Source organism: Anabrus simplex, chromosome 1, assembly GCF_040414725.1.
Source record: "Anabrus simplex isolate iqAnaSimp1 chromosome 1, ASM4041472v1, whole genome shotgun sequence".
NCBI lineage: Eukaryota > Metazoa > Arthropoda > Insecta > Orthoptera > Tettigoniidae > Anabrus > Anabrus simplex.
Window position 1 is genome coordinate 25,022,798 of NC_090265.1, and position 18,279 is coordinate 25,041,076.

General features: G+C 38.5%; 1 protein-coding gene across 3 annotated transcripts in view; it reads left to right on the top strand.

Annotated features, from left to right (window-relative positions):
* Window positions 1–18,279, top strand: part of mib2 (mind bomb 2) — a 223,286-nt gene that overhangs the window by 96,378 nt on the left and 108,629 nt on the right. For all 3 annotated transcript variants that reach the window (XM_067155808.2, XM_067155799.2, XM_067155789.2), the window contains exon 12: window positions 5,647–5,803. In XM_067155808.2, the coding sequence (XP_067011909.2) occupies window positions 5,647–5,803 (157 nt within the window). The remainder of the gene's footprint in view (window positions 1–5,646; window positions 5,804–18,279) is intronic.

Below are 18,279 nucleotides of genomic sequence, written 5' to 3' on the forward strand. Positions count from 1 at the left end.
AAACTTTTCAATCTGTCGAAACACAAAATGTAACTCTATAATATTCCTGTAAAAAATGAACAATTTGCAGGTATGTTTCTGGGTTAACTTTTCTTGTTTCAATAGACTGAAAAAGTATGAAGTTATATTAAGTGAGTTGACAGTGAAAAAGAATGGCCTCTTTCTTATGCCTGTTGCTCACGGTAAAATTTCCTGTCAAATTTATTGTACAGTAATTTAATTTTATAAAATTTTTGTTGCTCACGGTCAAATTCAAGTTTTATAAAACGTTTGATAAAACTTTTCATAAAGTAGGACATGTTCTATTCCGTAAAATTAATTTTATGAAACGAACCAATCAGCGAAGCTGACATCACGATGATGTTGGCGCTACATCGTGAGAAGATTGTGAAGCTCGATTGTAAAGAAACACTTCTTTCTAAAATGGCAGAATCTGGGTGGACTAAGGAAACTGTTAGTGTTTTACTGACGAATACCAGAAATATCCTCATTTGTACGAAGATAAAACACCACTTTACCACAACAGAAATGCAAGAAGAGAGGCAGAAAACACAATCGCCGAATCCCTGTATGAATGCTGGTCTTCTAACCTCAACTAATTTTCGACCAAGGACAGCAATCCTCTACCTTCTTCTCTTCTTTTGATCCAATCCTGAGTCCAGCATTTCCTGGCATTTCTTTTCTTCCTTTTTACCACCGTACAACAGTGCAGCTAAAGCAGCAAGTTTTGCTTTGTTTGTTGGAGCCATACTCTCAAACACACTGTAAGTTGAACAGCTGATTCTTGGTTTAAAAGTTTATCGATAGATTGCAGCACATACAAATCTTAGTTCAGAAGTGAGTTCATAGATGGCCATCCTGATGATTCGACGGATTTTTAAAAAGAATTTTACCGTGAGCAACACAACTTGTTTTTACCAAAATTTTATAAAATTAATTGTACAACAAATTTTACAAAACATTTTACCGTGAGCAATAGGCATTAAAATAAATAAATAAATAAATCAATAAATGACTATAACCTTTGCATTGCTGCAGTTCTGATGTTTGAGTTTTCCTTGTGACCTATAAATTATACTATGGGGGCAAGTCAATAAGTATCTGAAATCAGTTTTTATAATTTATTACAAAAAGAGACCACACTTTTTATTGATATATTTTTTCAACATAGCGTATTTTCTCGCGTAATTAACCCACTTTTTTTGGTGAAAAATAAGGTGGAAACTTTGGATGCGTAAATTATTCGAGCAATTCAGATAACAAATTATTTGAATTTATTTGTATTTAAAAAATACATCAAATTTTATATACATGCAATTGGTAAAAAACTTGTTTGTGGTTAATCGTCATTTGGCGTAAAATTCCAGCGTGAGATTCTTTCTGAAAAATCAAATAGGGTACATGAGGTAAGTTGGACACGTGGGTTTGAAGTACTGACACTGGAAGATATTCTTCCCGTTACAAGCTGACAATACAGCCTGAAGCAAAATAAACATGTACTAATGAAAGTACAATTCATGTAAGTACATAATAATGACATACCGGCAAAAAAAGAAAACTGTCCAACAAGAGAAGGGCCGGGCATCGGAGGAGGGACCCCTGCTATATTTCTCCAAAGCGTTCGTATCCAGTCTTGTACGAGTGATGTATCCATCCACCTTTTTTTTCTTGGATATGAACGTGGATCCCTCACGGAAATTTTACTTTATGCATTGTTTTTCATTTTAGAACAACATAAGGCGCAAGCTTTCTGCCGTCACCTGTTACAGCAAGCATTGCAGTACATTGTTCTTTTTTGCTTCTGGTAACGCGTACGATATCACTCAGTGTCCCTAACTTATCGATTGTTCAACTTTGTGGCATACGGAAACTGATTGGCGTCTCACCTTTGGTTCCTATTTGGGAGAGCAAATATTCCTTCACTTTACGGTTCTCAATTACAGAGCAATAAAAATCAATTGCTTGGTTGAAATCATTTGGCATTTTGTGGCACAATGTTGTTCTTCGTTGAAGAGAAAGTCTATTTTTGTTCATAAAATTAATGAAGCCTCGGCTAATCTTCAAATAGGGTACATCAGGTAAGTTGGACACATGGTTTTGAAGTATCGACACTGTAATGGGGGGGAGCAAATGGAGAGGAAGTACAAGGGCAACTTGACATACTGAGTGAGATTATGGAAAATTATGCTACATCTAAACTCTGATTCCATATGCAGCAGTTATTTCTCGTCCTTTAAAATACAGCATTTTGTGAGAAACGGCATATCCAACGTTGCGTAACGAAATCGTACATTTAAGCAGATCCTCCTCTACTTTTGGAAACTTGCTTCTTTTTGGTTTGCGAAATGCTTTGCGAGACTCGTTGGTCACTTGAAGTGCACTTCTGTTACCACGATAACCGCGGTTGCGCACGTTTCATTTGGACACTGAATACTTACGGCACTGCCCTATTCCGGTATGTTTCGGCGTAAATTATCACCGCAAGTTCATATGATGCACTATTACCCAAATACTTGCTCACTGTGGACTAACAAACAATTTTGAGATCACAGAAAACGCATGTCCCGTATCCGAAACACTCGTAAAATGCGTTTGTGCCAGACTGGAATAGAGCGTCACTAGTCACTAGTCAATTTTATTAAAAAGTGTAAGGATATAAATTTTGCTAGTCACTTCTGCGCTGATTCCCCCACTGAACTAGTGCAGTTGTATTTCCTACCGGTTGATAACAGCACGTTCACAAGCTTTCTGATACCCTCTGCGAGATGGTTTTTGGTTGCTCAGCAGGCCACATTTGCACCACATGTATGTGCGGGTGGTTTGCCACATCATTAACAGTCACTCGTCTGTTATTCAGGATCATATCACACACATGTTCAGCATTGGCTGCAGATGGATGCCCGGATCTTTCCTCATCCTTCACGCTTGTGCGACCCCTTTTGAACTGTTCAGTCCACTGGTAAACGCTTTGCTGTGGCAAAACATTGTCCCTGTATTGTGCTGAAATTCTTCTATGGATTTCTGCTCCTGGTACAGTCTCAGACCACAAAAAATGGATTATGGAACACTGTTCTTCCTTGGTGCAAACAGAGAATAGAATAGATTTATTTATCATCAACAGGTTATTTTCCCAATTAAAGATGATTCAATAAAACATAATATACAACAAATACACCTTAAGTAAATAACACTTATTTCCTAAAAAAATCTCCTTAAATAAATTACATTATTAAACTACATCTAGTAACATTTACATATTTACATATCTTACAGATAGGGCCTTACATTCATGAGATCATTAGGGCATGTCTGATTTTAGACGGGGGTGAGTGAAAAAGGTCCACTGATTCACCCACCTCATTCAGTGATGTTAGTGCCCTCACAAGCCATGAGTTAGCCCGAGCCACAGTTCTCACTTTAGGCAGATAAAAAATATACCTTAGAGTGGCGCAGCCATTTTTACATCACAACAGTGCAAGCTGTACTGATCTGATAATGCTGAAACCTGCCACAGACATAGATAATGGTGCAATCTAATGGTTGATGAGCACTCAACGCCATTGAGCGAACCTAAAGTTATCATCATCATCAGTTAACCGTCTCCAGTTTCCCAGGTGTTGTGTATGAGTGCTCGCCACTTCAGTCGATTCAGGTACTATTCTTCTTCCTGTACTTGGTTCCAATCCACTCCTGTGTGTTCTAGATCTTGTTTGACTTGTTCGATCCATCTCCTTCGAGGTCTGCCTCTAGGTCTTTTGCCATCTAAATTTTTCTCCCTACTGAGCAAGAATTCTCATTACATGGCCATACCATTTCAATCTTGATCTGATTATGGTATCACATAACGATTCTCTTATTTGAATCTCTTGGCGAATCCTCTCATTGCGGACTTTATCTATTTTGGTTTTTTGTAGCATTGTCTGGAGGAATTTCATTTCTGCAGCTTGGAGTCTACTTGTATCTCTGCCTGTGATGATTTCAAGGCCATAGGTTATTATGGGCAAGAAGTAAGATTGATAAAGTGTTTGTTTGGTTATTATTGGAATCTGGCTGTCCCAGAGAAGGCTTCTGACCTGATGGTAAAGGACAGCTCCTCATTGAACTCTGTTTGTGATTTCAGCATTTGATCGGTTAGAGCAAAATTGCAGATACTTGCGTACGTATATCTCATCTAGATATTTTGTAGCTTAACAAAACCTCTCTGTCATGCTCATGGTGGGTGCAAGTAGAGTCAAAATTGCCATTTCTGAATTTTGATGAAAGGATGCAGAACCCATTGTTTGGAAAATTCTTGTATTGCTCTTGAAGAAGTCCCCTGTTCATTCGTTTCCTAGCTCCCTCTGTGAATCAATGGTAGAGTGCCAGTCTCCCAAGATCGGGGGTTAAAACCGGTGGAGGTAGTTGGGCTTTTGAAGGCTGGACACCAACTTGGCAGGTTCGATCTTGGCTCAGCATGGAGGTATTTGAATCTTCTCAAATACATCAGCCTCTGTCAGTAGATTTACTGGGACGTAAAAGAACTCTTGCAGGACAAAATTCCAGCACCTTGGTGTGTCTGAAAATCATCAGAAGTAGTTAATGGGACATAAAGACAACGCCACCGCCGCCACCAGTGTTACCATTAGAACAGGTGGTAATGAAAAACAACGGTGTAAGGTAATGTTGTGTATTCTCGCCGACGGAACCAAATTGCCACCGTACATTGTTCTCAAGTGAAAGATGCTTCTTAAAAATCTACCCGCTGGTGTCATCGTCAGATTTCGGAACTACGGCTAGATGGACAGTTCACTTGTGGAAGACTGGGTAAAGTGTGTCTGGCAACATCACCCTGGTGCATTATTGGGACAAAAGAGCTTGCTTGTTTTCGACAGTTACCGCGGCCACACAATAGACGCTGTGAAGAAACATATCAAGGATGGGAAAACCGACGTAGCAGTCATTCCGGGTGGGATGATGTCTACGCTATAGCTGCTGGATGCCTGCGTGAACCATCCATTTAAAGCAGCCTTGAAACAGCTCTATACAGAATGGATGGCGGCTGATAATCACACACTGACGCCAACTGGTCGCATTCAGTGCCCGGAAGTTCAGCTGCTGTGTTTGTGGATTTTGATGGAATGGAATTGTATCCCTGGAGACCTCATATGGAAGAGCTTCAGGAAATGTAGCATTTCTAATGCTATGAATGGCAGCGATGATGACATTTTGTCGGAAGGTGATGGTGATGAAAGTTCTGAAGTTAGTACTGATGATGATGATGAATGAACTCTGATATCGTTCTGGAAATGTTTGTTTAGGTACTTTTATTTGTATTTTCGAATAATTTGATGTGTGTTAGTAAAGATTGTAAATAATTTTGACTTGCCTTTTTTTGTTCTTTCAAAATAAGGGTGCGGGTCTTATTCGGTGGCGGGTGGTATTCGAGATTATACGGTATTAACTTTCTGTGTCCCCAAATTTCTTCAGTCATACTTCCCAGAATACATGTATCTTCCTTCTCTGTGCTTTTCTTTCCTCTGTATGTTACTCTAGTCTTGTTTGTTTCGATGATTGCTGCGCTCTACTTTGCAGATTATTTCCAATAGCATGATAGCTGTTATTACCTTCTGAAAGAGCTGTGTAGAGACTCTATGTAATATGTTTCAGGAACCAGCCAGAGATCATGGAGATCCTTCTCAAACGTGGAGCTGACCTGGATGCGATGAACAAGGGCCGCTGCACTGCTCTCCACGTGGCAGTTAACAAACAGCACGTGCATTGCGTCAAGATGTTGGTCAAGTACAAATGCAACGTTAATATCCAGGTTTGTTCAAATAGAGTCTACCCCCTATAGTCTTGTGTGAATTGATCAGAACAAGGTGTTGTTTTTTAACTTTCCTAGTGGGTGGGAACAGTTCTGCAACTTTGCAGAGCTAGAGTCTTCCTAGCTGGTGAACGACTGATGATAATAGTCCAGGTATCTCAACTCTGCTGCACCACCGACGCCACAATCAAGGACTGTGTCAAACACCACATTAATGTTGGCTGGCTGAAATGGTGATCACTGACAGGTATCTTTTGGGACAGACAAATGCCCATAAAGCTTAAACGAAGAATTTAAAAGATGATTATTAGACCTGCCCTCATGTATGGCTCTGAACACTGGGCACACGGTCAGTAGATGCATGCTATGGAGATGTGAATGCTGCAGTGGTCTTGACTGACAGAGTGCTCAGTGACCATGTGCGGGAAACCTTCAGCATTACTGCTGTCCATGAGAAACTGGAGGAAGGAAAACTCCACTTGTACAGGCACGTCAAACGGTGTAATGAAGATCATCCTTCACATGAAGCGCTTGCCTTCGCTGAATCGATGAGAGGCTGAGGATGCCTCAACAGCAACTTGGTAGTGAACAACTGAAACTGCCCTGAGGAAGGAGGACATTCCAGCAGCCCAAAACAGAAGAGCCGATCCTGAGCGATACTCGGGAATACCCACACTGTGGCCACGTATAAGGCTAGAAAAGAGGAAAATGAAGAAGTTGACAATACCGTGCTATATATTGCTTATTTTTAGATCCTGTGCTTTCTATGCATTGTTCATTGCACTATGTGACTATTTTTATTATTAAAAAACTATTATTTTCAAAGATGGTTTCTTTTATTAGGAATTTTGGAGTTATCTTTTGAAATTTATCATCATAATCACCATCCATTTACCTTGTCCCGGAGGAGTTCTCTTACATGCCAGTAAATCTACTTACACGAGGCTGACGGATTTGAGCCCCTTCAAATACCACCAGACTGAACCAGGGTTGAACCTGCCAAATTGGGCTCAGAAGACCAGCGCTGTATCGTCTTGGCTACTCAGCCTGACTGTTCTTGATCATTTTCAACCTCCTTAGTCTGGGTCTCTCTCTTGCCCTCCTTTCTATCTGGGTCTCCATTATCCACTTTGGCATCCTTCCCTCTTCCATCCTCTTAACATGTTCATACCAACGAAGTTCATCGCCCTGTACTGTGTAGTATACTTTGATTTCCCTCCTGATGTCCTCATTTCTTACTGTCTCTTACAGCATTTTCAGCTCCCTGTCCCTGTCTGCCTCAGTTCTGGGTATGTTTTCTTACCATTTATATTGGAATTTTTTTCTTTTACTTCTATTTCTTGTAATTTCCATACTTTTATTTTCTTCTCTCTTATATATTTCATTTTTCTACCACTACTCTGTTCTCCATTAAAGACTTCTGACAAGAGTGTTAAATGTAATAACGGTCTAAGATTTGGTCTTTCCATTAAGAAGTGTCCTTCTGTTTCCCCATCCATGTCTTGTAATCTTTTTACTATTCTTCTTCACACTAAAATCCACCAGCTTCTCTCATTATTCATTCCTCTTTCCATATTTAAGATGTCCATTTACTTGTTCCATTCCTTTTCTGTTGCATCCCACCATTGCTTTAAAGTCTCCCATGGCATTTACTTCCACATCCTTTATTTCTCTCTCCAGAGTCTCCAGGAATTTGTCTGTATCTTCTTCTTTGCATCCAGTCTGGAGTGTGTACACTTGGATGAAATCCTTAACATATCTACAATGACGCACACAAAATGCTGTCAATTTGCGTACATGGATTTATTCGCAATTATATACAAATCAATACACATTACCTTAATCACTGTATCATAAACAAAACACTTCACTTCGAGAATATCAACAAGCTGTCGTTTTTAACAACTGCCTATTACTTCAACATGGAGACTGCACCCACTGCATGTCAACCACAAACACGTGCTCACCAGTGAAACACCTACGAAACAATAACTCGCAACTAGGCAATGACTTGTCTACCATCAAGATCGTCTCTTTATATAGGTACCTCCCCAGGCTTCCAGAAAGATACGTCACAAAATGCCTTCTCGTATATTCTAGTGTGCTTAATACATATAGTGTACAGAATATTCTCCATTGTTCTCGTCTACCTATTCTAAACGTATAAATGTCTATATACAGTACATGTTTCATGACATAACCTCACACACTATGCGATCATTCGACTACGTAAATAATCATAATACTAAATGGATGTACATCACAAGTAATAATAATAATAATAATAATAATAATAATAATAATAATAATAATAATAATAATAATAATAATAATAATAATTTGAGCTCGATCTTGCATTATTTACCCACAGGTGAGAGAATATTGTTTTCAAGTTATATCCGTTTATCACACTTGCGTCAATATCTCCCCTATAACTTGAAACAATTTCCACAGTCTCTTTGTCCTCGCTGTTTAACTACACCCAGACTACCTCAGTCACACAGCCCTCCTGTTGGCGCTGTCAAAGTCCACAGTTCGCAGTCCGGCGGTTTGATCGACCAGCACCTTCCCATGGTGGGTCCGCTGAGTCCAGTTGACGGTGTCTTTGTTCCTGGTGATGGTGTTCCACAGATCCTCGCGTGGCATTCGAAGTTCCGCTGGATTTCCCCTTGTTCGTACCTTTGTGTTCTGTCAGGTGGCACCCTCGTTTGTTGGTTGTCGGTTCGGACCCCATTGGTTGTCCGTCTCCTAGAGAGGGTGCCACTGGCTGTATCATTACCATTGCTGCTTCCATCTCCTGGGACATCGTCTGAGCCTTCCCATAGTTTTGCTTCACGCTGAACATCCTCCCTGGACAGTTCACGGTGTCGTGGAGCTTACTGCTGCTGTTGAGCTCCTCGCTCTTGGTGTCATACTGGTATGGCCCATTTACCGTCACGTCGTCTGGTGGTTCGGTCTCGGCATCGAATACCCGCAGCGTTCCATCGGTGCGCTGAGTCCTCTCATGCAGCTGGACTCGGTAGTCGGCTCTTGGTTGGTGGACACTGCCGCGCGTGCTGAATTCTCCCACAACTACCTTGCAGGTCGAACAAGGTTGCGGGCTTCGTCGTACTTCCATCTCCTGCCCACGAAGTCCAGTGATCGGGTATTCCGCTCCCTCCTCTGACGTCAATCCTGTCTTGAACTAGGCCTCGATGTTCCCCTCGAGTTTTCCAAACTGGGCCTCGACGTTCTCTTCGAGTTTTCCAAACTGGGCCTCGATGTTTTTAGACTAGGTTTGAATCAAGGAAATTAAATGTTCAAACATCACCATGGTCCTCTGGTTGTTCTTCATTTTCGAGTCCAATAGATTCTAAGAGTCCTGTCACGGTCGCCAGTTAACGTATCGACAATGACACACACAAAATGCTGTCAACTTGCGTACATGGATTTATTCACAATTATTTAGAAATTAATACACATAACCTTAATCACTGTATCACAAACAAAACACTTCACTTCAAGAATATCAACAAGTCGCCATTTTTAACAACTACCTATCACTTCAACATGCAGACTGCACTCACTGCATGTCAACCACAAACACGTGCACACCAGTGAAACTCCTACGAAACAATAATTCCAACTAGGCAATGACTCGTCAACCATCAAGATCGCCTCTTTATACAGGTGCCTGCCCAGGCTTCCAGAAAGATACGTCACAAAATGCCTTCTCATATATTCTAGTGTGCTTAATACATATAGTGTACAGAATATTCTCCATTGTTCTCGTCTACCTATTACCATTCTGGTTGTTACAGTGTGTTACACAATTCTGTAGTGGATTACAAATTATATATACAGGTAAGAATAAATTAATCACAGGTTCTTACATTAACTAAACGTATAAATGTCTATATACAGTACATGTTTCATGACATAACCTCACACGCTATGCGATCATTCGACTGCGTAAATAATCATAATACTATTACTAAATGGATACATCACAAGTAATAATAATAATAATAATAATAATAATAATAATAATAATAATAATAATTAGAGCTCGATCTTGCATTATTTACCCATGTGAGAGAATACTGTTTTCAAGTTATATCCGTTTATCACACTTGCGTCATCCTTTATTCCATTTGTGTCCTTAACTTTATCTTGATTATTCTATCACTTATGTAGTCCACTTTATCTACACACTCTTCTAAGATCTTGCTGGTTATTATCCCCACTTCTCTTATGTGTTTCACTCAGTGGAGAGTGTATCCCTTCTTCAACTTCTTTCCTTTTCCTTTCTATCAATCAATCAATCAATCAATCAATCAATACTAATCTGCATTTAGGGCAGTCGCCCAGGTGGCAGATTCCCTATCTGTTGCTTTCCTAGACTTTTCCTAAATGATTTCAAAGAAATTGGAAATTTATTGAACATCTCCCGTGGTAAGTTATTCCAATCCCTAACTCCCCTTCCTATAAATGAATATTTTCCCCAGTTTGTCCTCTTGAATTCCAACTTTATCTTCATATTGTGATCTTTCCTACTTTTATAAACGCCATTCAAACTTATTCGTCTACTAATGTCATTCCACGCCATCTCTCCGCTGACAGCTCGGAACATACCACTTACGATATACTAACAATTTGTTGGTTATTTTGATCCACCTTTTCAATACAAATTACAGTTTGTGTTGCTAAGTTGTAATGTTACAACACTAATTTACCGGGACATGTTTCGCTTTTATTCATAAGCATCATCAGCGTATACTATTGCCTCAAGGTTTGTCATTTTTGGGTTGTTGTTACAAATTTCATTACATTGAAAGTAAATCTGATTTCAGTGATAACAATATTTACACAATTCTGTAGTGGATTACAAATTATATATACAGGTAAGAATAAATTAATTACAGGTTCTTACATTAACTAAACGTATAAATGTCTATATACAGTACATGTTTCATGACATAACCTCACACGCTATGCGATCATAAATATTGTTATCACTGAAATCAGATTTACTTTCAATGTAATGAAATTTGTAACAACAACCCAAAAATGACAAACCTTGAGGCAATAGTATAGGCTGATGATGCTTATGAATAAAAGTGAAACATGTCCCGGTAAATTAGTGTTGTAACATTACAACTTAGCAACACAAACTGTAATTTGTATTGAAAAGGTGGATCAAAATAACCAACAAATTGTTAGTATATCATAGCATAGTTCAATACGGGTCTAATAATGAGATTAGTTACATGTAACATACCACTTAGTCGAGCTGCTCTTCTTCGTTCTCTCAATTCTTCCCAACCCAAACATTGCAACATTTTTGTAACGCTACTCTTTTGTCGGAAATCACCCAGAACAAATCGAGCTGCTTTTCTTTGGATGTTTTCCGGTTCTTGAATCGGGTAATCCTGGTGAGGGTCCCATACATTGGAACCATACTCCAGTTGGGGTCTTACCAGAGACTTATGTGCACTCTCCTGTACATCCTTACTACAACCCCTAAACACCCTCATAACCATGTGCAGAGATCTGTACCCTTTATTTACAATCCCATTTATGTGATTACCCCAATGATGATCTTTCCTTATATTAACACCTAGATACTTACAATGATCCCCAAAAGGAACTTTCACCCCATCAACACAGTAATTAAAACTGAGAGGACTTATCCTATGTGTGAAACTCACAACCTGACTTTTAACCCCGTTTATCAACATACCATTGCCTGCTGTCCATCTCACAACATTTTCGAGGTCCCGTTGCAATTGCTCACAATCTTGTAACTTATTTATCACTCTATAGAGAATAACATCATCCGCAAAAAGCCTTACCTCCGATTCCACTCCTTTACTCATATCATTTATATATATAAGAAAACATAAAGGTCCGATAATACTGCCTTGAGGAATTCCCCTCTTAATTATTACAGGGTCAGATAAAGCTTCACCTACTCTAATTCTCTGAGATCTATTTTCTAGAAATATAGCAACCCATTCAGTCACTATTTTGTCTAGTTCGATTGCACTCATTTTTCCCAGTAGTCTCCCATGATTCACCCTATCAAATGCTTCAGACAGATCAATCGCGATACAGTCCATTTGACCTCCAGAGTCCAAGATACCTGCTATATCTTGCTGGAATCCTACAAGTTGAGCTTCAGTGGAATAACCTTTCCTAAAACCGAACTGCCTTCTATCGAACGAGTTATTAATTTCACAAACATGTCTAATACAATCAAAAAGAATGCCTTCCCAAAGCTTACATACAATGCATGTCAAACTTACTGGCCTGTAATTTTCAGCTTTATGTCTATCACCCTTTCCTTTATACACAGGGGCTACTATAGCAACTCTCCATTCATCTGGTATAGCTCCTCCGACCAAACAATAATCAAATAAGTACTTCAGATATGGTACTATATCCCAACCCATTGTCTTTAGTATATCCCCAGAAATCTGATCAATTCCAGCCGCTTTTCTAGTTTTCAACTTTTGTATCTTATTATAAATGTCATTGTAATCATATGTAAATTTTATTACTTCTTTGGCCTTAGTCTCCTCTACTATCTCGACATTATCCTTGTAACTAACAATCTTTACATACTGTTGACTGAATACTTCTGCCTTTTGAAGATCCTCACATACACACTCCCCTTGTTCATTAATTATTCCTGGAATGTCCTTCTTGGAACCTGTTTCTGCCTTAAAATACCTATACATACCCTTCCATTTTTCACTAAAATTTGTATGACTGTCAGTTATGCTTGCCATCATGTTATCCTTAGCTGCCTTCTTTACTAGATTCAATTTTCTAGTAAGTTCCTTCAATTTCTCCTTACTTCCACAGCCATTTCTAACTCTATTTCTTTCCAGTCTGCACCTCCTTCTTAGTCTCTTTATTTCTCTATTATAATAAGGTGGGTCTTTACCATTCCTTACTACCCTTAATGGTACAAACCTGTTTTCGCATTCCTCAACAATTTCTTTAAACCCTTCCCAGAGTCTGTTTACATTTTTATTTACCGTTTTCCACCGATATTAGTTACTTTTTAGAAACTGCCTCATGCCTGCTTTATCAGCCATATGGTACTGCCTAACAGTCCTATTTTTAAGACCTTCCTTTCTATCACATTTCTTTTTAACTACGACAAAAACAGCTTCATGATCACTAATACCATCTATTACTTCAGTTTCCCTATAGAGCTCATCTGGTTTTATCAGCACGACATCCAGGATATTTTTCCCTCTGGTTGGTTCCATCACTTTCTGAATCAGCTGTCCTTCCCATATTAACTTATTTGCCATTTGTTGGTCATGCTTCCAGTCATTCGCATTTCCTTCCCAATTGACATCTCACTTAGTCCCATCTTATCCACACAGTAAAACCTCATTAATTCAAACTCGTTGGGAGGAAAAAATCGGACTTTGAATGATGTGATTTTGAATTAACTGTCAACTCGTAATTCAGAAATACCAACCCTTGCCACATCACAAAATATTCTAAGATTCGTTACTGCATGCAATTAACCTTTATTCACAGTTTAAACCTTTCAAATGTCATGGAAAAAACTATTTTCAAAATGTATCCAACAAGGTGCATTTACAGTATTCAAATAATGCACTCGGGTAACTCACTGACAAACACCTCATGCAACGAAAGAAAAACAAAACATGATTCAAAGACGAGGAGAAATCTATGTTCGCTCTTGTGTTCAAGTGCTTTATTTATTGGATTACTGTACTGTATGCATTTTATATGCCCAGTACCTGCACAGGAAGTACCCGATGCCCTTAAAATTCTTGGCTTATCGAACTTTCATATGACGAGGGGAGAAAGTCTCTCACTTCCGTCTGCATTACAACACAGTACAGTACGATTTCCCGCCATGGCACTTCTCTTGTAATTCAGAAATGCCAAACCTTTCCGTGTCTCATTCTAAGACACATTAATGCAAGTAATCACCTGATTCACGGTTTAAACCTTTCAAATACCATGGAAAATCCTATTTCTAAAATGTTTTCAACAAGGTGCATTTACATTATTCAAATGATGCACTTCGATAAATCCCTGGCAAACTTAACCTCATGCAACGAAAGAAAAAACACGCAATTCAGAGACGAGAACAAATTATGCTTGCTCCCCTGTGTAAATGCTTTATTTTTTGATTACCATACTGTATGCCTTGTACTTGCACGGAAAGTGCCAGACACCCTTGTGGCTTACCTAACTTTCCTATACCGGAATTAAAAAGTTACAAATAGTTTATTAATATTCACTTGTTCAATACAATCCAATTAGGATACAATTATTACATATTGTTTAATATGGGACATCTTCAGCCATTAAATACTCTTAAGTTAGGTCAGGGCCCTGAGTCAGATGAAGACTATCTCTTAAAATCTAATAGTTTATTGTAATATTGTAATAATTGATGGTCATTAGTTCTCCAAAGCGGTGGAAGTTATGCTAATTTTAAATTAAGTCATAAAACTTTAATAAGATAGTTGTTTTGTTGACTTCATATCTAACAGAGATAAAAAGTTTTTTACAATGTCAAAAATTATGTAAACATTGATTCTGTGATTAATGATCAAAATCATAAAAAGCCTTAATATTTACAGTAGGATTTTCCAATGATTACAAATGTTGTGTACACCATAAGTAATATGATGTATGGATTAATTAAAAATTTCAATATATAGTAAAATCTCATCCTAGTGATAATTAAGAACGAGAGTCGGGTACATATTGTTTCGTAGTGGAATAGCCGGTTGAGCGGGGAGTATACGTGTTATGAACAGTCGAATGGCACTTGCTGAAGCATCAAAATATCAGAAATTGATCGATTTTCTCCTAAATCTGTTGTGTATAGTGGACTTGTAGTTGTATGTCGTAAACTTGTACTATATCTTCTGATGAAGTCAATAAGGGAAGTTCAACAAGAAATTGGATGTAATATGAACTGCAATGTATCGCGTGTTGAAGTCTGAAATATAAAGGAAAGTGAGTGTAAGTTGCTATAACTTGGAGTATTATAACTAAGTGTAATGAATATCTTACCCTACCCCTACAGTATAATGGTAGAAAGGCAACTAGCAGCATTGGCTGCACGAGAAAGTCTAGCAGTCGGTTTGTTACTGCTTCTCATATTGTATGGGTGTGCTTGTAGTGGCGGGGAGTGAGTCAGGTGAGGAGGGGAGGGTGAAACCTTGAGATCACTAGTGGTCTTTGGAGGGGACGTAGTACGGTGAGGTGGCGGTGAAGCTGCTACTGTTACTGTAGGAATATTGTTGGCGAGTTCATAATTAGTGGTATTTATATTATAAGAAGTGAGTAAATTAGGAAGTTGTTCGATTACCGGACTTTTTGTTTCCAAGACATCGTTTAAATTTTTATTATTATTGAAATGCTGATCAAAAAAAAAATTTTCAAATTCAGTCATCAATTTGCTCTTGTTTACGCATTTTAAGATTTGAAGGTCTTTATCAGTCGTAGTAAAATTGTGTCCCGTCTCTTTCATGTGATTGTCCATTCCAGAATACTTACTATGCTTAGAGGCGTTGTAATGCTTGGAAACTACGTCCATTTTGCCCAAGGTAAGAAAAATTTCATTGGGCACACTTGAGCCTATAAATTCTGGAATTCAAAAATTTGTTATAGGTTGAATTTACGGTGTTGAAATTGTAAAAATATATTTTGGTTCGTGTTAAGAGTTCTGAATCCGCTATTGACGTGCTTCTTTAAATAAATGATTTTTTCAATTTATTGAAATTTGTTCTAAATAATAACTATTTTACCTTTAATAATAACATCTATCATCAAAAGGGCTTAGCTATGGGCTAGGGTATTCTTGCCAGTATTTTCATGGATAATTTAGAGACTAACAAAATAGAATAATAAATAAAATCAATGGACTCCATGTGTGGCTGAGATTTGTAGACGACACATTTGCCATCACTGATTTTTGTTTTCAGTATTGTCAATCTTCTTATGTTAATTTTAAGGACACTTCCTCTAAAGCATTGATAATTTGTCATTACATGAATTTTTCATCTAAACAGTGTTATGTGGCTGAAGATGTTAATAATATACGAATAATGTTATGACTAGAGGGGAGAAAGAAGGGAAAGGTCAGATTAGACTTGCAGACAAGCCCCTGGAAGTAGTGGAAACGTTTAAATACCTGGGGAGTGAATTAATGGAGAATGCTCGACTGGATGCTGAGATTAATAAAAGGATTCAAGCTGGAAGTCGTTTCTATCATAGTGTAAGAAACATGTTATGGGACAAAGATTTGCCAACGGAAGCAAAGGATACTATGTACAAGATGTATTACGTACCCGTAACAACTTACGGAGCAGAAACTTGGACAGTGGCAAAGAAGGATGAGAGAATACAGGCAGCCGAAATGAAGTTCTTGAGGAGTATGATACAGAAGAGTAGAAGAGACAAAATAAGGAATGAGAAAATCCGGGAAGAAATTGGAGTGGAAAAAATTAATGATAGAATAGAGAAGAGCCGACTAAGATGGTTTGGGCACATAAAGCGAATGAGTGACGAAAGAATGCCAAAAAAGGTGATGGAAATGCAAATCCAAGGAAGGAGAGGCCATGGGCGACCACAATTGAGATGGAAGGATACTATCCAACGCAGCATTATAGAAAGAAACCTGGACTGGGATGCAGTGTTGGAGGAGGAGTGGTGGAAAGACCGAAGAAAGTGGAGAGGAACCATATTTGCCCCTACCCGGCTACAGCTGGATAAAGGGAAATGATGATGATGATGATGATGATGATGACCAATAAGTTGCCTTAAGCAATTTAGTGTATCAACAAGGTGGAAAATAAATACTTAGGTGTGAACATATTGGTGATGTCGTACGAGACCATTATGTGGTTTTGCTGTAGTTTGAAATTAGCCAATTTCTCACAAACATTTACGAAATTTTTTACATAGGCTTCATTGTTAAATTTAAAATGATTACTAAGAAAACATTGTACAAAATTTTGAAAGTCTGTATGTAGGGCTATTTCTACTATTTATGATAGGGTGTACAGGTATATCTTTTTTATGGATTTTAGGTAGGTAGGTAGGTAGGTAGGTAGGTAGGTAGGTAGGTAGGTAGGTAACTTAGGATTCATTGTTGTAAGTTTTTGATATTCTTGTTCCTGTAAATGAAAAGATGAATTTTTCAAAAGATTCTTTAAGCATCGTTGGATTCTTAGAATTGGGTCTATGTTTACTATAAGTGTAGGCATACATACATACATACATACATACATACATTATCATTATAGACTGTTATGCCTTTCAGCGTTCAGTCTGCAAGCCTCTGTGAATTTACTAAACGTCGCCACAATCCTCGATTTTCAACTAGTGTTGTGGCCTCATTTAGTTCTATACCTCTTACCTTTAAATCGTTAGAAACCGAGTCTAACCATCGTCGTCTTGGTCTACCTCTACTTCTCTTACCCTCCATAGCAGAGTCCATTATTCTCCTAGGTAACCTATCCTCCTCCATTCGCCTCACATGACCCCACCACCGAAGCCGGTTTATGCATACAGCTTCATCCATCGAGTTCATTCCTAAATTAGCCTTTATCTCCTCATTCCGAGTACCATCCTGCCATTGTTCCCACCTGTTCGTACCAGCAATCATTCTTGCTACTTTCATGTCTGTTACTTCTAACTTATGAATAAGATATCCTGAGTCCACCCAGCTTTCGCTCCCGTAAAGCAAAGTTGGTCTGAAAACAGACCGATGTAATGATAGTTTCATCTGGGAGCTGACTTCCTTCTTACAGAATACTGTTGATCGCAACTGCGAGCTCACTGCATTAGCTTTACGACACCTTGATTCAATCTCACTTACTATATTACCATCCTGGGAGAATACACAACCTAAATACTTGAAATTATCGACCTGTTCTAGCTTTGTATCACCAATCTGACATTCAATTCCATTGAATTTCTTACCTACTGACATCAATTTAGTCTTCGAGAGGCTAATTTTCATACCATAATCATTGCACCTATTTTCAAGTTCCAAGATATTAGACTGTAGGCTTTCGGCACAATCTGCCATTAAGACCAAGTCGTCAGCATAGGCCAGACTGCTTATTACATTTCCACCTAACTGAATCCCTCCCTGCCATTTTATACCTTTCAGCAGATGATCCATGTAAACTACGAACAGCAAAGGTGAAAGATTACAGCCTTGTCTAACCCCTGTAAGTACCCTGAACCAAGAACTCATTCTACCATCAATTCTCACTGAAGCCCAATTGTCATCATAAATACCTTTGATTGATTTTAATAATTACCTTTAATTCCATAGTCCCCCAGTATAGCGAACATCTTCTCCCTCGGTACCCTGTCGTATGCTTTCTCTAGATCTACGAAACATAAACACAACTGCCTATTCCTCTCGTAGCATTTTTCAATTACCTGGCGCATACTGAAAATCTGATCCT